This window comes from Chionomys nivalis, chromosome 3 (assembly GCF_950005125.1).
Source record: "Chionomys nivalis chromosome 3, mChiNiv1.1, whole genome shotgun sequence".
In the NCBI taxonomy this organism is placed as follows: domain Eukaryota; kingdom Metazoa; phylum Chordata; class Mammalia; order Rodentia; family Cricetidae; genus Chionomys; species Chionomys nivalis.
Window position 1 is genome coordinate 83552924 of NC_080088.1, and position 23786 is coordinate 83576709.

Below are 23786 nucleotides of genomic sequence, written 5' to 3' on the forward strand. Positions count from 1 at the left end.
CGACCTTGTGGATGTACTAAGATTCTAATGTGAGACAGCCTCCCAGACTGAATCTTGTAAATCCATCCAATAAATCTCCTGTACATATATTCTATCAATGCTGACTCCCTTACAAGAATTCTGACTAATATACTGACGAAAAAAGTTAAGTTATTTAGGGAAAAAGCAGACTGAGTTTCCCTTGCATGGCTCCGAGAGATGCATTTCCTCTTATCTGTCTTGGAAATCTGACTACATCTGTGTCTCCCAAGATTTCCTCTTTGTCCCAAAGGCACCTGGGTGACAGCAGCAGCTGGCTCACTCCAAACATGTCCAGAATAAAGGCTGTATTTCATTCAACATAGCCAGCGAGTGACTCATGAGTCTGTCGTGAATTTATTTATTCATTTGTTCAACTGACATTCAGTGGCACTTATGACGGGCCTGACATCATTTTCAATTCTTACAGCGCATTCTAAACTGCACGACATAGTGAAATGTTGGGCATGATGCAAGTGACCTAAGATGCCAACCTAATCCAAATATGAGGTAGGGGAAGATGCTTGATCAATAAAAGACTCTTAAAGACATCAGTGTCCATAATATGGATATTTTGATTTTAATTATCATCATGTAGGCTGAAGAAATACTCGTAGCAAATACAGAAATACCACCCCCAAACTGAGCCATCGCCAAAATCGCATCTATGCCCTTTATTGTCACACAAGACACCTTCAGAGAGCAGGATAAGCCAGGAGTAGTGCAGGATGGAGTGAGACAATAAATCCTGGGCCACTGCCATGTTCAAGGGGCGGAGCTGACACAAAATAATTTTCTTCCCGGAAAAGCAAGGTTAACTGATGCTGAGGAGCCCAGAACAGCACTAGATTTACAGCATTGTACAGCCGAGGAGCAGAACCCTTCACGGGGCTGAGTTATGGTGCCTCACTATTGATCAGGTGATCGCCCCACTCCGTATCCAGCAATCAGGGGATGAGAAGCAGCGGGGAGATGGTCGTGGTTACAGTTCTTATGTAGCTCGCAAAGTCACTTCCGAAGAAGAAGATGAGGTAATGGTTGAGCACTCCGGCAAGGGACATGAGAAACAGGAACAAGATGATCCGCTTGCCGAATATGTAGCCAGGGGTGCTGCAGAAGAAGGCAAAAAAGTGGTAGACCCAACACAAATGACCCCTATTTCACCCCCCAAATACAGCCACGGGGTTTAAATTATAACTCATTGGCTCAGTAATGCTCCATTTACCCCCTTCCTTCATAGCAACAGTAGAAGCGCCTTTGCTATTAACCCTCGAGCAGGTTTCAAAGCCAGGCCTAGGAGGAGCCTGTCATTGTTAGGGCTCAGTGGCACGAGCTTCTCTGAGTTCTTTTAGTGTCCTCAACTCCAGATCCCTGATGACAGGATGCTGACAGGTCCTAACAGCGGACAGACCATCTGACTGAGGCTTGGGAGCACCATAATTCGTTAACCGCCTCTGCCGGGTGGTCCCTGTCAGGAGTGCCTACAAGGCTCATGCTAGAGGCGGCATGGCATGGAGATTGTGTTAGGGGAGATGCTTTAAATAAACCAATGAAGGTCCTTCAACTTACCCTCCTGAGGCTGCCTGTGGAGAAATGAGGTTTGCACTAATGAGAGCTAAGCACCCAGTGATGGAAAAACAGTTCTTACATTCCAGGGGAGTGAGAGAAAGAAACATTTTACTTTCCTCCCCCTCCTCTCCACTCCCCTCTTTCCCGATCCACTCCTTGCCTCTCTTCTCCTTCCTAAACATCTTTGGCAGAGAATCAGCTAGGGATAGGAGGCAATTCCTCATGAGAAGTAGCTGTCTAATGGTATGTCCTCTGGCCCTGTCCGAGACCCTGGCTTGCCGTCTGAGTGGGGATGGCATATCTGGAAGACCGGTGAAATGGTTTGTTAAGATTGTCAGGAAAGAACCAGCCAAGGGCCTGGGACAATCAGCACGCAAGGCAGAGCAGAGTCAACTAACTCAGCGGGACAGGTGTGTCCCCGCTGCCACCAAGGGAGTGCAGTTCCATACCAGAAACTTCAGCTGAAAGGAACCCCAGAGCCTCTCAACAAGTGTTTGAAAGTTGCTCAGCAGTTGGGTACCAGCCTTTGCCACCCTGGGATTAAGAGCATCGGCATCTGCAGGGAGCTTGTGGAAAGCTGAACCTCCCCGGTCCTTCTCAAACCAGGATGCAGACCCTGCATTCCAACAAACTCTCTGTGCGACCCACAGACAACGGAAGTGAGAAGCTCAACTTGCTGGCTCTTACTACTTGGGTAGAACATGTCACTAAAGGCCCACGTGTGAAAGGGTCTCCAGTTGGTGGCACTATTAACAAATAATTGGAGTATGAGGGCACCTGCCTCATCAGTTCACAGCTGGATGGGCTTTGGGGAAGTGGCTTGCAATCAGAGGATGTAGGTCACTAGATCCCTCTCTTAAATTCTTCAGCGTTGATTGATTGGTGCGCATGCCACAGTACCCACGCTGTTAAGACAACTTGCAGGAGTCCTTTCTGCCCATCATGTGAATTCCAGGGAGGAATTGGGCAGTCGGGGCTTGGGAGTGACATGGCCAAAGGAAGGGAAGTGCTGAGGAGGGCTGGGTGTGAACAGCGCAAGGGCTGATCTGGAGCCTCAGACTTGCCTATCCCTACATCTGTGGTCCCACGGGGCCCCAGGTCTATTACTCAAGAGAAGTTGTGGGAAGGTGCAAACTTTAGGTCTCGTTCCTCTTGACAAATGATGAGATGTTTAACTCAAAAGAGGTCTGGGAAGTCAGACTTTAAAAGTCATTGCTGCCCCAGATTCCACCACAGAAAACAGCTGGTGTGCGGTTGCAAGCAATGCACAGCCCAGCATGCTAAAACACCCCTGTGAGCCGAGGCTGTGCAAAGGGAAATTGAATGGGGAAACTCAACAACTCCCCAGCTGTGTTTTCAGAGCCCTTAGAGCTGAGACGGGGGCACGCGTTCCCTAGCCTGTCCTCCCTGCGTCCACGGAGAGCCTGTTGAGCTTTCAGAGGCAGAGTGCTCTTTGGCAGTAATAGCCTCCTACTGGAAAAGCCCAGGCCAAGTTCTTCGGCACCCTGAGACCTACCTCTGAGTTCTTTCTCCCAGGTAGCCGACAAAGTACTTTTGCCTCACAAGCAAATACATCAGTCCCGCGAAGGCAGCCGGAACTAAAGTAGAAAAATGACAACACACATGTCAGTTTCGGCCTCCCAAACCATTGTTCAGACAGCAGGAACGGCAGCCAAGCAATTAGCGTTTGATCACAAAATCCATCAGAGGCCCCGGGTTCTGAAAGTAGAGGCTAGCACACTGGCTCTGTTTGGGTTTCTGTGGCTGTGCTAAAACATTCTAACCAAAAGCAACTTGGAGAAGAAAGGGTTTATTTCAGCGTACAGCTCCACATCACCGTCCATCATCGACAGAAGTCGGGGCAGAAACTCAAGGCAGAAACCTGGAGGCAGGGGCTGGTACATGGGCCATGAAGGACCAGTACTTACCGGCTTGCTCCTCATGGCTTGTTCAACCTACACACCAGGAGCACCTGCCTGGCTGGTGGCACCACTGTGTGGGATGGAGCCTCCTCCATCAATGGTTAACCAAGTTACTACTCCACGGGCTTGCATCCAGGCCAATCTTATGGAGACATTTTCTCATTTAAGTTCCTTCTTCCCAGATAGGTCTAGGTTTGTGTCAAGCTGACACAAAGCAGTCAGCATACACTTCAAATGCAGCCCAAGGGCTGGGTGCATGTCAGGCTCTGAAACGATTGATTACCTTGCACCAGCTCTATGGCAGGCTATACAAAGTCCTTGCTTAAGAACCATCTGACGTGGACATGTTTATCCCTAGATATGGGAAGCTGGACTCAGGCAGCCAGGGGGGCTTGCATAAGGCCGTCAGCTGGGCAGGAAGGCAGGGAAGGGTCACAGCGGAAACCAAAGCCCCAGCTCTGAGACTGGGTCCCTGGTGAGAATACTCTGTGCCTCTGGGGTTTCTGGCGCACAAAGCAGGTTTCTCTGGCCTCTAGGGGAGATTTCTTTGCATTCCCACATCTGGGGAAACAGCTGCAGACAGCACTCCTGTCAACCCCGTAAAATTCTAAATTTAGGGTTGGGAGCAGAGAACACCAGTTCCCTATGAGGAGGATGATCTAGAACAGGGGCTTAACGGGTCCTAGGTGACAGCTGTCCTGCTATGTGAGGACAAGGACTGGCCACAGCTGTCCTGCTATGTGTGGACAAGGACTGGCCACAGCTGTCCTACTGTGAGAGGACAAGGACTGGCCACAGCTGTCCTGCTATGTGAGGACAAGGACTGGCCACAGCTGTCCTACTGTGAGAGGACAAGGACTGGCCACAGCTGTCCTACTGTGTGAGGACAAGGACTGGCCACAGCTGTCCTACTGTGTGAGGACAAGGACTGGCCACAGCTGTCCTACTGTGTGAGGACAAGGACTGGTCACAGCTCTCCTACTGTGTTAGGACAAGGACTAGCCACAGCTGTCCTACTGTGTGAGGACAAGGACTGGCCACAGCTGTCCTACTGTGTGAGGACAAGGACTGGTCACAGCTCTCCTACTGTGTTAGGACAAGGACTAGCCACAGCTGTCCTACTGTGAGAGGACAAGGACTGGCCACAGCTGTTCTACTGTATGAGGACAAGGACTGGCCACAGCTGTCCTACTGTGTGAGGACAAGGACTGGCCACAGCTGTCCTACTCTGTGAGGACAAGGACTGGCCACAGCTGTCCTACTGTGAGAGGACAAGGACTGGTCACAGCTGTCCTGCTATGTGTGGACAAGGACTGGCCACAGCTGTCCTACTATGTGAGGACAAGGACTGGCCACAGCTGTCCTACTGTGTGAGGACAAGGACTGGTCACAGCTGTCCTACTGTGTGAGGACAAGGACTGGCCACAACCTTTCCATCTTTTAAGAAGAGTGTGGGAGTAAATGAGACTGTGTGAGGACACACACCCTGAAAGTCCCCCGGCACTATGCAAACACCAAAGTAGCTCCATTAATGAGAACCTCACTCGAGTCAGTGCCTCTGGCCCCAAGACCATCTGCTGGGTGAGAGAGCAGCAGAAGAGACCTAAGCAAAGACCGAAAGTTTACAAGGACACTCATTGTTCCCAGATCACCTCTGTCCTTGGTGAAGTGCCTGGAACATATAGGCTTTCAATAATGTTTATCAAATGAATGTTATATTGAAGTCCAGCAAGTGTCATGAGGTGACTCTGATTTCCAGGTCTTTCTGATTACAAAACCCTATCACTGCCCAGCAGCAGCGATAACACTTATAGAGCTTCTACTGTTACTTTTAACCATACAGAAGAAACGTTTTTGAAAGTTTTTTTAATATTTATTTTTATTACAAGTGCATGTTTTGCCTTCATGTGTGTATATGCACCATGTGCATGCAGTACCCACAGAGGCCAGAAGAGGGAGACAGATCCCCTGGGACTGAAGTTACAGATCATTGTGAACTGCCATGTGGATGCTAGGAGTTGAACTTGAGTCATACACAGAATTTAAAATAAAATTAACCATTTTTAAATGATCTAAAAATAAAGTGGGGGTGAGAAAAACAAACTTTGAGGCCTGTTTCTAATTTCTAAGTCAGAAGACTGTCACAATTAATTATGTCACAATTAATGATTTGCTTTGTATAAAGTTTTCTCATTTGGACAACTCTATTCTGACTTTTGTTGACCCATTTCTCCTCCAGTTGGAATTCACCTGGACATAAACTAATAGCCCACAGGTATGGGAAGGGTTCATATCTCCTGCCTTATGCAGAGAATAGCAAAGACCTTCCAAGGGGAACGTGGGCCATGTGAACCACAAAACAGGTACAAATCTAGGCTCTAAAACTATAAAATTAAATAAATGACTTGTCCATCTGGCTCTTGGGAGAATCTTCAGGCTGAGAGGTCTGGAACACAATAATCTCTGAGTTTCCTCTCAGCTGAACAATTTACATAATCTCTGTGCTCATAAGAAAATGGCAATGGTCAACTAGAGTTGACTGACGCACTTGAGACTGGGCAAGGTGGACGCTCATCATGAAGAGATACTCCAGACTCCCTTTGTATTCGCCTTGCGAAAGAGGCAGCAACAGATTTATCTAACATCATTCAGACCCAACAAGACTCATCGCTCCTCACATGGGCTTTCTTTGGCTTGGTTTTTCAATGCCAGATACATTTTCGCAATCTCACTGAGGGCAGCAAATGGAAAATAAATGATGAGCTGCTGAGAGCCTTCAAGGTGCTGAAGGAGATCACATAACGTCGCTTCGGCCGTAGGGGTGAGTCTCGCTCTTGGCGATAACATATCCACCCACCTATTTACTTTTTTAATTTCTAAAATGATTCATTTTTATTGCTGTTTTAATTGTACGTAGGTGTGTGTGTGTCTATGTGTGGGTATGTGTATGCAGTACCCTTGGAGGTCAGAAGAGAGCATCAGATACCCCTAGAGTCACAGGCATTTGTGAGCTGCCTAGAGTAGGTGCTGGGAACTGACCTCTGGTCCTCTGCACGAGCAGTAAATGCTCCTAATCTCCGAGCCACCTCTCCAGACCCCATTTAACTGTCCTTTTGCATATTATTAACTTGCATATATCCAGGACAAAGTTATCATTAAATAAATGTTGAAGTGTGTTTACAATATGAATTAGTACAGTAAAAGAATGCTTAGAGAAACTCCAGACGTTAGAAATAAAAGACCCAGGCTCTAATCCTGCCCATGAGGCTCACCAGCTAAAGAACCCTGAACTTTGGTCCCTAAAGTGTCCTTAAGGGTCACAGGGAAACTAATATCCACTGGATGTGCTTTTTAGAGCAGCAGAAGATGATAATAATCCAATGATTCTTCAAATGATTGCTTCTGAACTTTCTCCATGGGTCCTGCTGGACCACCGAAGCGGCTCCAACCGCACTGGGCCAACCACCAGGCAAATGCCAGTCTCCGCCAAGACCTTCTAGTGTTCGGTCTTCAAGGAGAACCAAGAGCATATGATTCTGGTTTTCATTGCGTTGCAGAGCACCTCAGGAAGTCAATCCGTCCTTCAGATTCGTTGAAATCGAGACTGTGTGCAGCTGATCACCCAGGTTCGGCTGGGACCCAGCCCAAGCTCTGTAGATGCATGCCCAAGGAAGGGCCAGCGTGCTGGGAGCTTATTAACAGAAGAGCCAGCAGTGGCAGTCCCAAAATAGATCCCTCTGGTGCTCTCATTTACAATGCCCTTGTATCTGAGCTAACACTGCTTACGGATTCTGAGTCACATTTAGCCTTAAGCCACCCTTGTCGGCGCTCTGCTCTCAGCCAGCCACCAGGGAGCAAGCATTAGCAATGCATTACCACGCCACACTGCGCCTGCACTGAGCATGCCCGAACACAACCTCCCCGGGCTCTCATCTCTCCAGGGCATCCTGGATAAGAGCTGTAGGTCCAGTCAAGGCTATTCAACAAAGTGCTTGCTCTCTGAACCTCTGAGAGCTGCACATTATAGAAAGAGAATTCACAAAGGGAAGTCACGGTTACCTTGGCTGCAAAGCAGTCCCGCAGTCCAGAGTACCACGAGGAAAGTGGGGTATGCATCAACGCAGTTCTGGCTGTAGGGCAAACAGGGCAGAAAGAAATCAGAAAACACGTGACTACAATGTGGTCTGAAAATAACCCGAAGACCCCAGTTCAAAATCACCACTGTGCCAGGGTCACTGGCCCCTCTCTTGTCTCACCCTGAGAGGGCAGCCAGCAGCACCACATAGATAGTGGTAACAAGCGAGCATGCTCAGAATTCATTAACTGTGCTCTTAGGTGAAGCAGATTAGATGCTGCCGCGTTCCTTTGGCAGGGCTCTGTGGTGGGTGGTGTCCATACACTTCTTGGAATAACAAGTGAGCAGTGCAGACACGGTGTGGTCACTGTCTGAATAGGAAAGGCAGCGCTCAATGCCGAGCAAGGGGAACCGTGTCCTATAGAAAGCAGCAGGCCAGGTGGGAAAACAGATCCTCAAATGATTAAAGAAACCAAGGTCCATTCACAAATGCCCATGAGAGACTTCCGACAGCCCCGGGGGATGCTGCCACTGTGTGCCAGGCACTGTGCTGACGTTTTGCCGCCCATCCTCTCCCTTGTAAGTGTCGCACATTCCTTGCACTGCACTAGATGATTCTGTGGGTTTGCTTTAGCTAGTGTGACACTCTGCCACCAATTTGGTGGCTTCAAATACCACAGATTCCTTGTGTCACCATGGCAGCGGTCAGAGTCCAGATGAACGTCCCCGAGCCACACATCAAGGTGTGGACAGATTTGCTTTCTCTCGGAAGCGCAAGGGGGCGGGGAACTATTGCCTTGACTCTCCAGACTCTGGGGATCCCCAATATTCCTCGGCTCATGGCCCCTTCCAAAGCCAAGGATGACCAATGAGCCTTTCTAATGGAAAGGGTGTCTCCTCATTTAAAAGATTCCATTTGTGGGGCTGGAGAGAAGATTCGGGAGCTAACAGTTCCTGATGCTCTTCTGAGCCCAACTCTAGGTCCTAGCATTTATCTGCACTGGCTCACAACCACTTGTAACTCCAGCTCCAAGGGATGAAACACATTCTTCTGGCATCTTTGCGCACCTGAACACACACACACGCACACACACACACACACATGCACAAACAAATCAAATAAGCCTGACTCACATAAGCCAGGAAAGTTTGTTTTTTTTTTTTTTTTTCAAAACTAACCTGCATTTCTCCACATAATGAAAAGTCAGCCTCGTAGGAATAGGATGCGTTAGGGGCCCGTTATCCTGCCTCCCACAACTACAGTCCAACTCAGAGGAGAAATTAAGGTCCAGAGCAGCTGACTAACTGGGGTTTCCCAGCCCAGGAGTGGGGGCTGAAGAACGCCATATCTCACACCTGGCCAGCTTGTCTCCAAACCCTGGAACTCTTTCACTATGTAAAGAGTAAGTATTCCTGGGTGCAGCTTGCAGTTTCTAAAATAGAGTTTAAAAAAAAAAAAATTTGCAGCTGGGTCGTGGTGGAGCACACCTTTAATCCCAGCACTTGGGAGGCAGAGACAGGTGGATCTCTGCAAGTTTGAGGCCAGCCTGGTCTAAAGAGTGAGTTCCAAGACAGGCTCCAAAGCTACACAGAAAAACCCTGTCTCGAAAAACAAGCAACAACAGCAACAAAATGCAATAAATATGGAAAAACAACATCACAAAGGTAGGAGAGGTATTCAGGGGGCAACACGGGTCGGCGGAAAGAAAAGCTAACCGGGACTCGGGCCTTGGAGGGACCCTAACCAGCTTCAGCATTGGCTATCTCTCTGGGTTCTGTTTCCTCACCCACAAAACAAAGAGTACGGCAGTAGCTCTGCCCTCTGAAGCTCTAAGTCAGAGGTGAGATGCAGAGGTTCTCGTGTGTGCCCCATCCAGAAACATCTGAGACACCTGAACATTTATTAGACCCACAAGTGTTTGCGCCACCTCAGACGTGTGGCACCGGAACTTGGGCGAGGTGCTCAGCAACCCATGCCTTAGCAGGCTTTCCAGGTTCTATACAATTCAAGAACAGCAGTCTGGCAGGGTTCAAGCAATACAAGTAAAAGCCGAAATGCAATGTTCAGACTTGTTTTATGTCTCAGAACCACCAAGAAGTCTGCTGGTCTCATCTGAGTATGGGTACAGTCTACCTACATATTACACAAATTACGTATTGCACGCTGGTCCCCACAATGCAGTGCTAAAGCTCTGCAGGAGATGGGCCTATGGGTGGTCACTGGAGATGCGCCCTGAAAGGGTTGGCTGTACTCTGTCTCCTCTCTCCCGCTCCTCCTCCATCCCTCTCCCGCTCCCCTCTTTTTCTGACTTAAACTATAAACCTGCAGACTAACACATTTCACTGTGGTCCTCACCATTGACCCGACCCTATGGGGTCACCTGATCTTGTACTCGAACCTCTAGAACCACAATCACTATAAACCCCTGACCTTCAGCTAGCCTGTGACAGCTTCTTTGTTATACGGTGCAAAGCTTGGTTTGCTTTCGCTTTCTATGACTGTGATGTAACATAACCAAAATCAGCTTGAGGATGAAAAGGGTTTTATTTCTTCACCTTACATAGAGTCCTTCATGAAGGGAAGTCAGGGTGAGAAGCTGGAGGCAGGAACTGAAGCAAAGGCCCTGGAGGAGGGCTGCTTACAGGCTTGTTTGACCTGCTTTCTTTCCTTTTTTCTTTCTTTTAGATAATTTATTCATCTATTCCATGTGCATTGCTGTTTTGCTTTCCCTGGTCCTCTGGTAGAGCAGTCCATGCTCTTAACCACCGAGCCATCTCTCCAGCCCCCTCAACCTGCCTTCTTATACTACCCAAGATTGCCTGCCTAAGAGTGGAACAGGTCCGTGGGCTGGGCCCTCCCACATCAATCATGAATTTAAAAACCGCCCCACAGGCTTGCCTAGGGATCAGTGTGATAGAGGCATTTTCTTATTTGAAGTTTCCCTTCCCAGATGACTACAGCTTGTGTCAAGGTGACAAAAAGTTAACCAGCACAGCTGGATAATACATCTGGATTAGTCACCCTTCATCTCTATGGTAGAGAGAGCCTAGTGATGTTGCGCTGTCCTTTCCCCACCGCAAGGACCTTCGCGTCCCTCTGCGGTCAAAAGAGCCTTTCACTAGGGAAGTTAACGAACGTCATAGGTGATGGGCCCACGTCTCCTCTCCTAGAGACACCCTCAAACCAGGCACAGCACACAGAGCAGAACCTGGACGGCCTCAATGGGGTGGGGTGATCTGGATCTGCACAAGTTCCACGGGTCTAACGGGCACAGAGCCCCAAAGGGCAGGAAGTCCGTGCGCATGCTCTGTTTGCAGGTTCTCGTTTACTACACAGCGAGGCCCACGGTTGAACTGCAACAGCCCCAGGGTGGCCACAGTCTTCCCATGCCCATTTATTAGTAGAGCCACAACCCTGCAGCCTCAGGATTGAAAACACGTGATCCATCTCCCAGCTCAAGAAAGGCAGAGAAAACCTCTTCCAGCTGGCTTACAGCGTACAGCGTCAAGCCGGCTGCACCGATTAGCAACAAGGATCGCTCCCTGCTTTGGCCTGATGCGCATACTTTGTTTCGAAAGAGTGGTTTGGGAGGCGATGCGCATGTAGGTGTGCGTGTGTGTGCACACGTGCATGTGAGCACCTGTGTGGGGGGAGGGCAGAGGTTGGCATCCTGGGTCTCTCATTGAATTTGGAGCTTGTGAGTTAGGCTGACCAGTGAGGTTCAGAAATCTCCGTCTCTGCCTCCCAGCATTGGGTTCCAAGCTTGTGCCACTACACCCAATCCTCTCTCTTTTCCTTCACACAGTTGCTGAGGCTCAAAACCCGGTCCTCAGGCTTGAGTCCTTTCCACAGCCCCTGAAGTAGTCATCTTGGCTAGGGAATAAAAGGAGCAGGCTCCCTAATGGCCAGGATTCTGTACCCTGGAGAAAACTCTGGATGACTGGAGCAGGTTTTCAACCGCTCCTGCCTGTGCTTCAGTTACCTTCTCCCTACTGAAACACGCCCTGTGTGGAATTGGTACCTGTGAGTGAAACTTTCCCCCCAATATTACTGTTACACTTCTTTTCTTTTGGAGGAGCTTTGTATCTTTGCTTTTTTTTTTTCAAAACAGAACTGGTAACCCCATCTTGACTCTCACCCTGAAGGCTGAACAGGGTCTGCTCAGCTGGTCTTGCAATTAATCACCAGGCTATAAAGTTGAAGCCCCACCCACAACCTGTTTCGTGGAGAGGCCCCGGGCTCTCTTTTCTTTCCTTCCCACCCCCACTTCTCTCGGAAGATAATAAACACTTTAAAATGCTGATGATTTGCTTGAATTACATTAAAATAAGGAAGTACCATGAATAAGAACTAATTGTACTATCTATGCCAGTCAGGCTCCTTGTAGATACAGTAGCTTTAAATTACTATCTGCTGCTTGAAAAATGAGCCCGCAGCAGACACCAAGGGATGCTGGGGTATGGTGACATTGGGGTGACATTTCTCAGAAGGTGTTCTGACAGAAAGTGAATGGAAAGGGGAATCTCTGTGGGTAATTACGACACCCCGTTGGTGAACTAGACTGTCTTTCGCTGCTTCTCCAACGTCACCATGGAGCACTTGTTCTTTGTGGTAACATTTGCTAATGATTCATGAACTTGGAATCATAGAACATGGTCCAGGAAATGACACATCTCTGGACACCAGCTCATCCCCCAGCTACGCTTACCTGCACTCCCAAGGAAGAACCCACAGCCAGATAACTAGGATTTCCACCCCCCCCAAAAAGGCAGACTTGGACACAGACTCTAACTGTGCTTATGCTCCAAGACCAGCGTCCTGTGCCCTGTGCGTGTGGAAGAGTCAAGTCTGGCCCCTTTTATCTAGAAAACTCTGGCTCAGCACTGCCCTAGTGGTCAGATGAGCTGTTAATCATGGGGTCTGACCTGATGGGCTCTACGATGCTGCCTGGGTCATCTGTTAACCCCCTGTCCCAGACTCTCCATCTGTCTATATCCCTCAGCAGTCATAGCTCATGCTAAAATAACATGTCTATCTATAAACATCATTTGTCTTTCAGTTTAGTTTTCTTTGTAGCCAAGCTCTTGAAATATTCATGATCCTACACTCATCGACAAAAATCCGGGTCTTATCAGGAGCATGGTGGTATATGCCAGGGGAGGCAGAGGCAGGCAGATCTTGTGAGTTTGAGACCATCCTGGTCTGCAGAGCGAGTTCCAGGACAGCCAAGGGCTACACAGAGAAACCCTGTCTCAAAAAGAAAAAAAAAAAAAATGGGTCTTACAGCTTATGACAGATATGTTTGTGTATAAGTTGTATACAGCTTATAGTATAATATACTGTATATAGAGATATATGTGTGTATGTGTGTATGCATATATGTATAGTGTACTGCTGTCATTCTGTGTATTAACAACAGGAACAGTTTCACATCCTAAATTTTAAATAGCAAGATTAAATGCATGTTCTTGGGAGAGAGAGATGGCTTAGGGGTTAAGAGCACTGGCTGTTATTGCAAAGGACCTAGGTTTGGTTCCCAGCACGCACAAGAAGCTTACAACCATCTGTATTTCCATTTCCAGTGATCTAACGCCCTCTCCTGGTCCCCATGGGCATTGCACACACATGGTGTACATACATACATGCAGGCAAAGCACTCACACACATAAAAATTACTGACTCTTTAAATACATCCTCTTTTGTTCTTCTACCTATTCTCAGTGCTTCTGGAGGGCCCTGGAGAAGAGGCTGCTGCTTGTGTGGCTGTTTATGTATCATCCTCTCCTTCCTGGCGGTCTCCTGGCACAGCCAAACAGCCAGGGTACCCCTATGCTTTGCAGGGTCCTGCTGAACAGACCTCCAGTCCCTTATGCAACCTACGCATGCCTGCACAAATACTTGTTGGCCAAGTGAGGAAGTGGCCTTTGTAACAGAACCACAACAGTGCCTGAGCAACCCCTACCTTCTAGAAAGTTCTCCTCCCCGATCTTTACTTCCTACCACTCCACACAACTTCCCTGTCTGGTTATTCTCCTCCACCTCTCAAGAAGGCTGAGTGGCAAAGCCCTGGATTTTGAAAACTAGGCTGCAGGGTCTTCATGGTTGGGTCCTCAAACAGCTATCACTCGATACTCCCCTTGCACATATTCTTATCTTTGGAGCCTCCATGCACCCACAGAACTTCTAAGCCACTCTCCCTTCACCATGCAGCTCAACTACCTGGGTACTTGTGCAACCTGGAAGCCAGCAGCTAGAGGCTCTGGGTGTGAGCCCACTGGACTCATAGAAAACAAAGCTATTTCTCTACCGGGGGAAGCGGCAGAAACGAGATGGCTAAAGCCCGGCATGATGGTACATGCCTGGAATCCCAGTACTGGGCAGGGCACAGGCAGGACGACCACGGATTACACATTCGAAGCTAGCCTTGGTTAGACAGCGAGATGTCTGTCAAAAATAAACAAACAGATAAAGAAAAGAATCAAGATTGCCCAGGATGCTCCATTCCTTGTGCATCGCCAGCATGGTGAGAACTTAACTTCCGAGGACGTGCAGGGCCACTCCACTGTGGCTTCTCACAGGAGGATTGAGGAGTCTGTAAAAACTCGGTGTCACTGTGAGACAGTAATTATCAGTGCAGAAAGAGACACAGCTCATCGCCACTGCTGGAGGCTGTGGTTTCCTTTGAGCAATTTTGCCTCCACCCCTGATGAGAGATACCTTTACATCACCTGTACGTTACATTTCTGGGGCCCTTTGGTGTTACCCCCACAGAAAATGGTGCAGAAACATTGATTCCAAGCTACATGTTCTCTCGGCTCTCCTTCAAGTGGGTCTGTAAAGCCTTTTAACCCGCGTCTTTTAATGCCTTAAAGTGACACTGAGGATTAACGAAGCCGAGGTCTAAATGGTAACAAAGAAATCTCCCTGTGGCTACTTGAGCAAAGGATTTCCTTGGGCTGGCAAGAATGTCTGCTGTGGAGGGATGGGAAGCAAGCATCTAAAAGAGCCTGATGGGGACTCCTGAAGTAAATATGAGCGCTCACAAGGCATGCACCAAGTCAGACACTTAAGGGCAAAGGGAGTCAGGACTGGGAAATAACAATGGAGACCCCCCCCACCCCGTTATTACACACACCCACCTATACCTCACAGAAAGACTGGATGATATCTACATGAGAGAAGATGCATTCGTTCCTGAGGTCTGTCTCATCCTCACCCCCGAAATCAGTTTAGCTCACAAGAAGCCAATGCTAGCTGAGTGGGAGCCCCCACCAAGCTGCTCACACAGGTCCAGCAGGGGCCCCTTATATAACCTCCTGACCTTCCTACAGAGTCCCTGGCTTTGACCCTACTGTTGGATGCTGTGAATTTCCCTTGAAAGTACCTTTGGAAGAATCAATGTCACCCCTAGGGTTGGAGCTGACACCACCCCAAAGTAGCCCAACATGAAAGCAGGGAGCCTGCCCTTCTGGCGCTAGCATGCCTGGCTGACCCTATTTAAATAGATTTTGCATAAAGGAAGATCATGTTTAAGTAATGTCTTCTCAAGTTTGTGAGCCAAATAGAACTCCACAAACATTTTGCCAGGGCCATTCAGGAGTCTCCCAACGGCTTTTCTAGTCAAAAAGCAAGGCAAGAGGGCAGGGGAAATGTATTACTCAGGACCTCCATCTTTCTGTCCTCATGGTGATTGCTCAAGGGGATCCCATGTTATGAAACTCACTGATGTCACCTCCAGACCGGCTCTGGACAAGGCCAGGGAGGTGCAAGGGAGGCACTTCTGGAGCTGTTGTGAGTTACAGCTGGTTTGATCTGAAGAATTTCAACACCCACAGGAAACTGGTCCCTGGGTGTTTCTGGATCATCGAGCTCATAGCTCCCCACCCCCTGCCCCACTTCCTTCCTCTAAGGCTGGTGCTCAGCAAGACAAGGAAGGGCACCTAGAAGTCTTCCAGGGGAAGGTCAGCCTTCCCAGAAGCCTGCCTCCTGGACACTCTGAAGGTTGACAGAGGCAGATGCGCCCGGAGGACAGTCTCATTCCTTCATGCCCATGTCCCCATTATTAGTCAGCACCATCAGAGTTTGAACTCACTTGGCAGTGTAGACCCGCTCAAAGGCCAGAGTCCCCGTCCTCTGGAAACTCCTCCCGTTCTGCGTCTTGCTTTCATGCTCCACCTTGTGGGCGAAGAATGCTGCCAGGGGAAAGATTGAGATTTGGTTCATAATCGGGCACATTCAGGAGTCTGTTCTTTAATTGTTGCCCAAAAACACAAAACGCTTCCTGGATTTGGTGTCCCAACAGGCCCCCATGTCCTCCCCACCACAAATGTCACTTAGCGAGAATGTCTTCCGCATTGGTCCCCACATCAAAGCATTGGTGCTGGGACAAGGCAGTAAGCAAGGCACAGCCTTATCTTAAACTCCCATCCGAAAGATATTAACAACCAAGAAACTCAAAAATGACTCTACAGAATGACTCGGAAGGGTCAAGTCCACTAGCTTAATTCATTGGCCAGGTCACAGAATGTCTAGAGAGAATGATACCTAAGATAAAATCTGAAGAACGGGCAGGAATTTGTCAAGAGGCTGCAGGGCACAGGGGATAGAAGAGGAATCAATCTTTTGCTCACGTGAAGATGCCTATGCAAAGGCTGGAGGCAAGAACCGTGTTTCTGTGGTTCAGTAGGTCCAGCTCAGGTTAGGGGATGGGGATCGGGACCCAGGAGAACTACAAATGAGCCTACAGAATGATTATTTTACAAAGGACCATTTCCCAATTATATAGGTTACTCTAATCGTTTATGTGTAGGATTTTCCCCTGCATGTTTGTATGTGCACCACATATGTGCCACATCCATGGAGCCAGAAGAGGGCATCTGATCCCCTGAAACTGAAGTTAGAGATGGTTGTGAGCCACTATGTAGGTCCTGGGAATTGAGCTGGGAGCCTCTACAATAGCAGCCAGTGCTCTTAAAACCACTGAGCCATCTCTCCAGCCCCAAAGAGTGATTATTTTAATGACTTATCTGGTGTCTGCTACCATGAACCAGATGGTTAGCTGAAACAAAACAGACTGAGATCCTTAGCCCAAGGAGCTCATGTTTTATAGACAATAGCAGAAGGGGAGCCAGAGAGCCAGTAACAAAACCTCTAGGCTACAAGTGTATGGTGTATAAAACTATGAACAAAAGAGATAGAAGTAGCTTGGGTGGGTACAGCCCAGTGGAAGAGCACTTGCCTACACCTGACAGTCTCTGGGTTCTACTCCAGCATGGGGATAAAAAAGGAGGCACTGAAGTTTAAGTTTGGTCAGTAGAGAGTTTGTCAAAGACCTGGGTTTCATCCCCGGCATCACATAAAACCAAGCATGGTGGCAGGCACCTCTAATCGTAGCACTCGGGAGGTAAAAGAAGGAACATTCGGGGTCTGGGGTCATCCTCAGTTATACAGTAAGTTTGAGGTCAGCCTGAGATACTGAGATACATGAGAAGGGTGGGGGGAGAGACTAGTAAAAGGCCACAGACATGCATAGCATAGGATGCCCAAAGTGAGGCTCAAGCTAAAAAGGCAGCTCTGGAGCCGAGACTCAGAGGAGTGAAGTATCTAAAAATGTCCATTGAGTTTGGAGAAACTGCTGGGTCCTGGTGTGTGAACGGAGGCTGCTTTTTCATTCCTGGCCGCCCAGGTCCGAATAATCATACAGAAACTATATTCATTACAACACTGCTTGGCCAATGACTCAGGCATATTTATAGCTAGCTCTTACATCCTACATCTTCAATTTCTATTAATTTCTGTTTCTATTAATCTGTGTATCACCACAAGGCTGTGGCCTATCGGGAAAGGTTCTGGGCATCTGTCTCCTTCAGCAGTTACATGGCGTGTCTCTGACTCCACCTACTTTCTCTTATATATCTCTTCCAGCCTGGCTATAGTCTGCCCTGCTATAGGCTGAAGCAGCTTCTCTATTAACCAATGGTAATAAAACATATTCAAAGCATACAGAGGAGAATCCCACATCACTGGTGAGAACTGTGTGATGAGAACAAGGAGTGACTTATGTGAGTTCGAGACCACCCTGGTCTACAAGAGCTAGTTCCAGGACAGGCTCCAAAGCTACAGAGAGATCAGCCCTCAGGAAGGCTTGGGTTGAGGCTGCTGAACTCCAGCTCAGCTGAGCCTCTCCTCCTTCTATTATTTAAGTATAAGTCTCTCTGCTCTGAGAGTCTCCACTGACAGAAAGCATAATAGAAAATTAGGTGTCTCCTTTCCAGGACCCAAGATGGCCTCTCTTGCCTCTGAACGGAGAAATGAGCCTGGTATCATGGAACACAAAGGCTCGTTCCTCAGTCAGCAGCAGAACTTGGCTTTGTATCTCTGTCTGCCTCGTCCGCTGAAAAGCAAAGCCTTCCTTTCCCCCAAGAAGAAACCTTTCCTCTGCTGTCAGGCCCACCCTTCCACCCCCTCACGCCTGTTTCTTCACCATGGTCCTTACTCCTTTACCTCTCAAGATGGACCTTTCACATCACCAAAGACACCCGCAAATGCGTCCAGACTTGAACAAGTTTTCTCAGTCCGCTGTCTGTGGATGTCAACTTCTCCATCCTCCTCCTCATTCTCCCTGAGCCCTTGTAACCCTCTGGTAAATTCCAGAAGCCACGCAGACAAAGACTATTAGTACCCCTTTTCCTGGCTTGTTGTTAATATTAAACCAATATTTGTGGGTGAGAAGTGCACACCCACAAATGGCCGCAAACAGTTCCTCAGCATTCACCAGAAGGGGGTACTGACAACCCCTAACGATCAGCTAAATACCCTCAACAACCACCCAGGCGGTTATCACCTACCGTACTTCTCAAGTGAGGAATGGATGGGCGGGGGATGGGGGGCACAGCAGGAAACTCAAATAAACTTCTTAGTGTCACACATAAAAGATCCTGAGATTTCAGCTCATCACCAAGAAAATGGGAGACGGCAAAGTAACAGCCGCAGGTCCGCAGAAAAAGAGCATGTATGAGGTTGTTTTAATGGAACTGACACCGGGGTTACCGGGAGCTGTTTTCTAAGGCAGTGGTTCTCAGCCTTCCCAATGCTGCAGCCCTTTCATGCAGTTCTTCCTGCTGTGGTGATCTCCCCCACCCCATCGCTGTATTTTTGCTACTGTTATAAGTTGTAATGTAAATACCCGATATGTAGGGTAGCTGATATCCACTTCCTTCAACTGGATAAAACTGATATCTCTGCATTCCTGGGGAAGAACCCCAGGGAGGGAGGAGGTGGCTCCGTGGTGGAGGGGACAGGAGGATGCGAACTCCTCCCACTTTTTCTCATCACTCTGTGGGCTGTGGGAACAACATTCCTGCCAAAAGGAGTCCTTTGTTTGCTGTCCCCAAGTCCGGGACAGCCCTCCTTCCCCCACCTGCTTCCCCCAATCTCCTGTATCATTTTTCCCAAATAGATTCTCCCCTACTTTGATGCACATGCTTTCCCAATCCACCCCAAGTTAGAAATTTTTTAAGTGAAAAATATATTTAATACACCCAACTGGCTCAATGTCACAGCTCAGTCTGGACCCCTTACATGCGCTCCAATATTTCCAGTTGTCTGGGGCTGGGCAGCGTCGTCAAATCCAAGCTCATCCTGCCATACTGTCACATAAGTCATTGTGACTCCTACTAAAAGTGAGAGGCGGAATGGTTCTGTAGACACTCTTCCTACAACTGGATAAAGCTGAAAAGTCAATAGCGAAAACATAGTAAATATCCTAATTTGGATTTCTGTTGCTGCAATGAAACACCATGACCAAAAAGCAAACTGGGGAGAAAAGGGCTTATCTGCCTTACTCTTCTATTTCACTGTTCATCATCAAAGGAAGTCAGGACGGGAGCTCAGACAGGGCAGGAACCCAGAGACAAGAACTGAGGCAAAGGCCGTGGAGGAGAATGCTGCTTACTGGTTACTCTATGTATGGCTTGCTCAGCCTGCTTCCTTATAGAACCCGGGACCGCCAGTCCAGGGGCGGCCCCACCCATCAATCTCTAACTAAGGAAATGCCCTACAGGGTTGCCCGCAGCCTGACCTTATGGAAGCATTTTCTCATTTCCCTCCTATCTGATGACCCCAGCTTGTGTTGAGTTGACATAAAACTAGCCAGCACAGTAAGTTAGAGGCAATATGCATTTGTTTTTTGTTTTGTTTTGTTTTTTTAGGTTTGCCTTGTGGCAAAACTGCTGGCCCCTTGGCAGGAGAGAGCCAAGGCATCTTGACAGCTTTGCTGGGAAAGCAACTGGACCTAGGTGATTCAGAACTAGGTTTCTCAGCTTGGCCTATCCTCCCAGTCGGCATTCTGCTGGCTCAAACTGGAAGCCAGCCTTAAGTTCAAACATTTTGATGACTAAAGAGTTTGCAGGCCGAGAGGGAAGTCTCTCCAGGCAGGCAGGCTGGGCACTGCCCATCCTCAGATAACCAGAGAATGCGAAATCAGCCTCTGCACCTCCTGCACCTAGTTATGGGGGGGAGGGGGGCAAGAATAGAGCGTTCAACACTTGGTCGCAAAGGTGGAAATTTTTTTTTGACTAACAGGAAGGCTTCCAAATGGTGTTTTGGCAAGGAGGATGAAAAGAGGAGGGTTTTTTTTTTTGCATATCTTTTTAGCTCTCTCTTGCGGTTTATAGATAAAGCCCAGTGTTCATTAGAATTGCAAAGAGAGGCTGAACTTAGGACTCAGTGTTGACCTAAGCTCACAGTTACTGGTCAACACCAGTGCTGTGTCTCAGCTTGTTTAAATAATTCTTGTCCCAAATGGGCATCTCCAGAGGTAACAGAAAGTCCTGGAAGATGACTTCAGTCTCACCTGGTCGCCCAGGCTCCTACCGCACAGAACACAGTTAATCCAAAGCCACTGTGTGGTAGTATCGTCCAGGGCAACAGCATTGCCCTTCCCTGAGCACAAGCAGGGTAGCTTGGTGCCAGCATTGGCACCATGATGCTCGGCTCCACCTTGTTCTGCTGGACTCCTGGGGGACGGGGGAAGGAGGAGCAGTGGTGTGGGGGCTGTGACAGCACCACCTGCTCATTTGCTTGCCTGACACGAAGGGTCTCCAGTCTAACCAGGAGTCTCTCGCAGCTTCCCCGATTCATTTCTGAACCAAGAGGACAATGGTGGAAATGAACTTGAACTTCCTGTTGAGCTCAGTTCCTATTGCATTGACAGGAGAGAGGACACGGTCGCCTGTGCACCAATCCCTATAAGGCACAGTGTGGGGTACAGAGAGAGATAGAGGGCTGAGCAAACACTGTCCCTGCCTCACTTAGCTGTCCTCATGACACTAGAGGAGCCTTGCTGTCACTGCTCCTGGAAGGCAGCCTTGTTTCCTGTCCTGCAGTCATACCCCCTGGACACGCCTAGCGCCATGCGTGGTTTCTGTAGGTGTCTGAGGTTGGCTGCTTATTCCTCCTGTCAATATACAGAGCCAAAAGCTCCCTGCATGACACAGCAGTGGTTTGAGGAAGTAGTGGCCTAAATAAGCCACTTGTTCCCTCTCCGAGTTGCAAGTTGATCAAGTTTGATGTCGCATGAAGACCATTGTGTCCGACCGCTCCACGCTGTTGCTGCATACAGAAAGCATGCTTATGGTGTGCCAAGCTGTGTCAGCCTCTCCACATTCAAGATGGGGACAGATATGACAACATCCCAAGGAGGATAGTCCTCGGTACTCCAAATCTCAGAGGGTGACAGGATGTGCTCACGAACAGTTACCATGAAGACTTGGCGGCTGCCAATAGTAACAACACTTTGATTTTCTCTTAAGAGACTATAAAACACAAAGCCCCTGGTATCCTGACCTTAAAAAATGAGCCTGAAGCCGGGCGGTGGTGGCGCAAAGCCGGGCGGTGGTGGCGCACACCTTTAATCCCAGCACTCGGGAGGCAGAGACAGGCGGATCTCTGTGAGTTTGAGACCAGCCTGGTCTACAAGAGCTAGTTCCAGGACAGACTTCAAAACCACAGAGAAACCCTGTCTCGAAACCCCCCCCCAAAAAAAAGAGCCTGAAACAGACTCAAAGCAGAACTTTGAGGCAACAGCTCTACATAGCTCTGCCCTACGCAGATCTGTGCCCTGTTAGGTCTTTAACTCTTAATGGGGTTAATGGCAATGCTAAGAAAAGGGACTGTTTCCCCAGACAGACAAATAAGAGGTGATAGACAGAAAGACATAATAGAAAGATTAGATAGATGATAGATAGATAGATAGATAGATAGATAGATAGATAGATAGATAGAGTGTGTGTGTGTGTGTGTGTGTGTGTGTGTGTGTGTGTGTGTGAGTGAAAAGCTGTACACTAAAGAGCTGGGAAGTAGATGAGGAATAGAGTAAATACCTACTTAGAATATAGAAGGCCCTGAGTTCTATCCCCTAGTGTCACACACACATACACACACACACACACACACACACACACAGAGTGTGTTTTTGGATATTTCTCCCAAAGAACTTTTCTAAGAACAGAAGTAAAATAATGACAAAGTGCTTTCCGGTCTATAGCTCTTAAATCAACCCCCATCCCCACCCACCCCCCGACATACACACAGATGACCTTCATTGCCCTGCAGATTAACTAGCTCAGCCTAGCATCCAAGTGAGCACACACCGCCTGCTTTCTCCCCAGGCCCCTTGCCCTCCACCCTTCTGCACCCGTACACTAACTGCAGACACTTGGGTCAAGTTTGTCACCAGCCCTTCAGGTTGCTATCTTTCCTCTGTAAACATGGCCTGTCATCAGCACTCAAGCAAAAGAAGGTCCAGGAGGAGGAAAGCCCAAACTCACACAGAAAGGCCTCCACCCCTGCACACACAGGTCCAGAGAAGCAAGGAGAGATAGATGCATAGTATGTGTGCACACAGCTGTGTGTGCCTGGCTCGCAGCACCCCTGTTGTCCCTTACCGTTCTGGACCACGCTGATGAGGGTGACAATGACCAAGAGCACAATGTTGCCCACAGTCTCTTGATCCATCCTTGCTTCAGGCTCTCTAGAGACAACTAGTCTGTCCCCAGCGCCTCAGCCCCACTGTGCAGAAAGGGGAAGTGCCAGCCTGGCTCTGCCTTTCACCAGCAGAGTTTCCAAAGGTCCCAGCACAGTCACTCACTGCCGCTGCTCCTCCCCTCCTCCTGTCTCCCCCTCTCCTTGCTCCTTCTCCTCTTCTTGCTCCTCCCTCTTCTCCTCTTGCTCCTCCCCTTCTCCTCTTTCTCCTCCTCCCCCTCCTCTTTTTCCTCTAGCTCTCCCTCCTTCCTTTTGCTCTTCTGCCTCCTCTTGCTCCTTCTCTTCCTCATTTTCCTCCCCCTCCTCCTTTTTTCTCTTGCTCTCCCTCCTCCCCTTGCTCCTCCTCCATCCTCTCTTTTTTCACTCTTTCTTTTCTAATTATTAGTCAACAAAGTGGCTGGACTAAGGATCAGTGTTATCTTGAAAGAATAGCAGAAGCAGAGGGAGGGTTGGGGGGGAGCAAGTGTGTGGCACTTTATCCAATATTGCTTATCATGAGCAGCCTCCCTGGGAGCCATTCAGCATGAGTTCTGGACCCTGACCAGCAGGAGGTCCCAGGAGCCACCATCATTTCTTGCGTTGGCAAAAAGAAAGAAAAAGGGAAGTGAGATTTTAAAAAATAAAATAAAATGAGTACAGCGCCAAAAAAAAACCTGTGTCCTGAGTATGTCCTTTCTTCTTGGAACTCCTAGTGGGAAATGCGATTTAACACATTGTTGGATGCAGAATGGCAGCCGCCTAGGCTGGGGTGAATGGATGGGTGGGTGGATGGATGGATGAGTAAATGAATGATAACGAAAGAGCTGGCGTCTCATTCCCTGCAATAAAAGGAAAATATGAGGCTCAGCAGCCAGCTCTGCTGGTAAAGTGATCACCATGCAAACAGGAGGGCCTGAGTCTCTCCTCAGCAGCACACAGGTCCAGTGTGGTAGAGCACTCACGACCCAACACTGGGAGAAGAGGGGCAGAAGACTCCGTGGGGCTCACTGGGCTGCTCTCTCAGCTCAGTGCTGAGTTCCAGGCAGGGAAAGGTCACGTCTCAAAAAATAAAATGAATGGCACTTGAGGAGCTATGGCCAGGGTTTCCCTCTGCACTCTACAGGCACGTATGTGTGAGTACACACACACAGACACACACACAGAGGAAGAAATGGATGAT

General features: G+C 48.6%; 1 protein-coding gene across 2 annotated transcripts; it reads right to left on the reverse strand.

Moving 5' to 3' along the window:
• Positions 1 to 372: 372 nt before the first annotated feature.
• Alox5ap (arachidonate 5-lipoxygenase activating protein) lies at positions 373 to 22737 on the reverse strand. Of its 2 annotated transcripts, XM_057765231.1 has the most exons (5): positions 22531 to 22737; positions 15678 to 15777; positions 7569 to 7639; positions 3104 to 3185; positions 373 to 1128 (listed from the first exon to the last, which is right to left on the reverse strand). In XM_057765231.1, the coding sequence occupies exons 1-5, from the start codon at positions 22598 to 22600 to the stop codon at positions 966 to 968; spliced, it is 486 nt and encodes a 161-aa protein (XP_057621214.1). In that variant the 5' UTR covers positions 22601 to 22737; the 3' UTR covers positions 373 to 965. The 2 variants fall into 2 exon arrangements, with proteins under 2 accessions (XP_057621214.1, XP_057621215.1); XM_057765232.1 differs by lacking the exon at positions 7569 to 7639 and having other exon boundaries at positions 1027 to 1128.
• Between the last annotated feature and the right edge of the window lie 1049 nt (positions 22738 to 23786).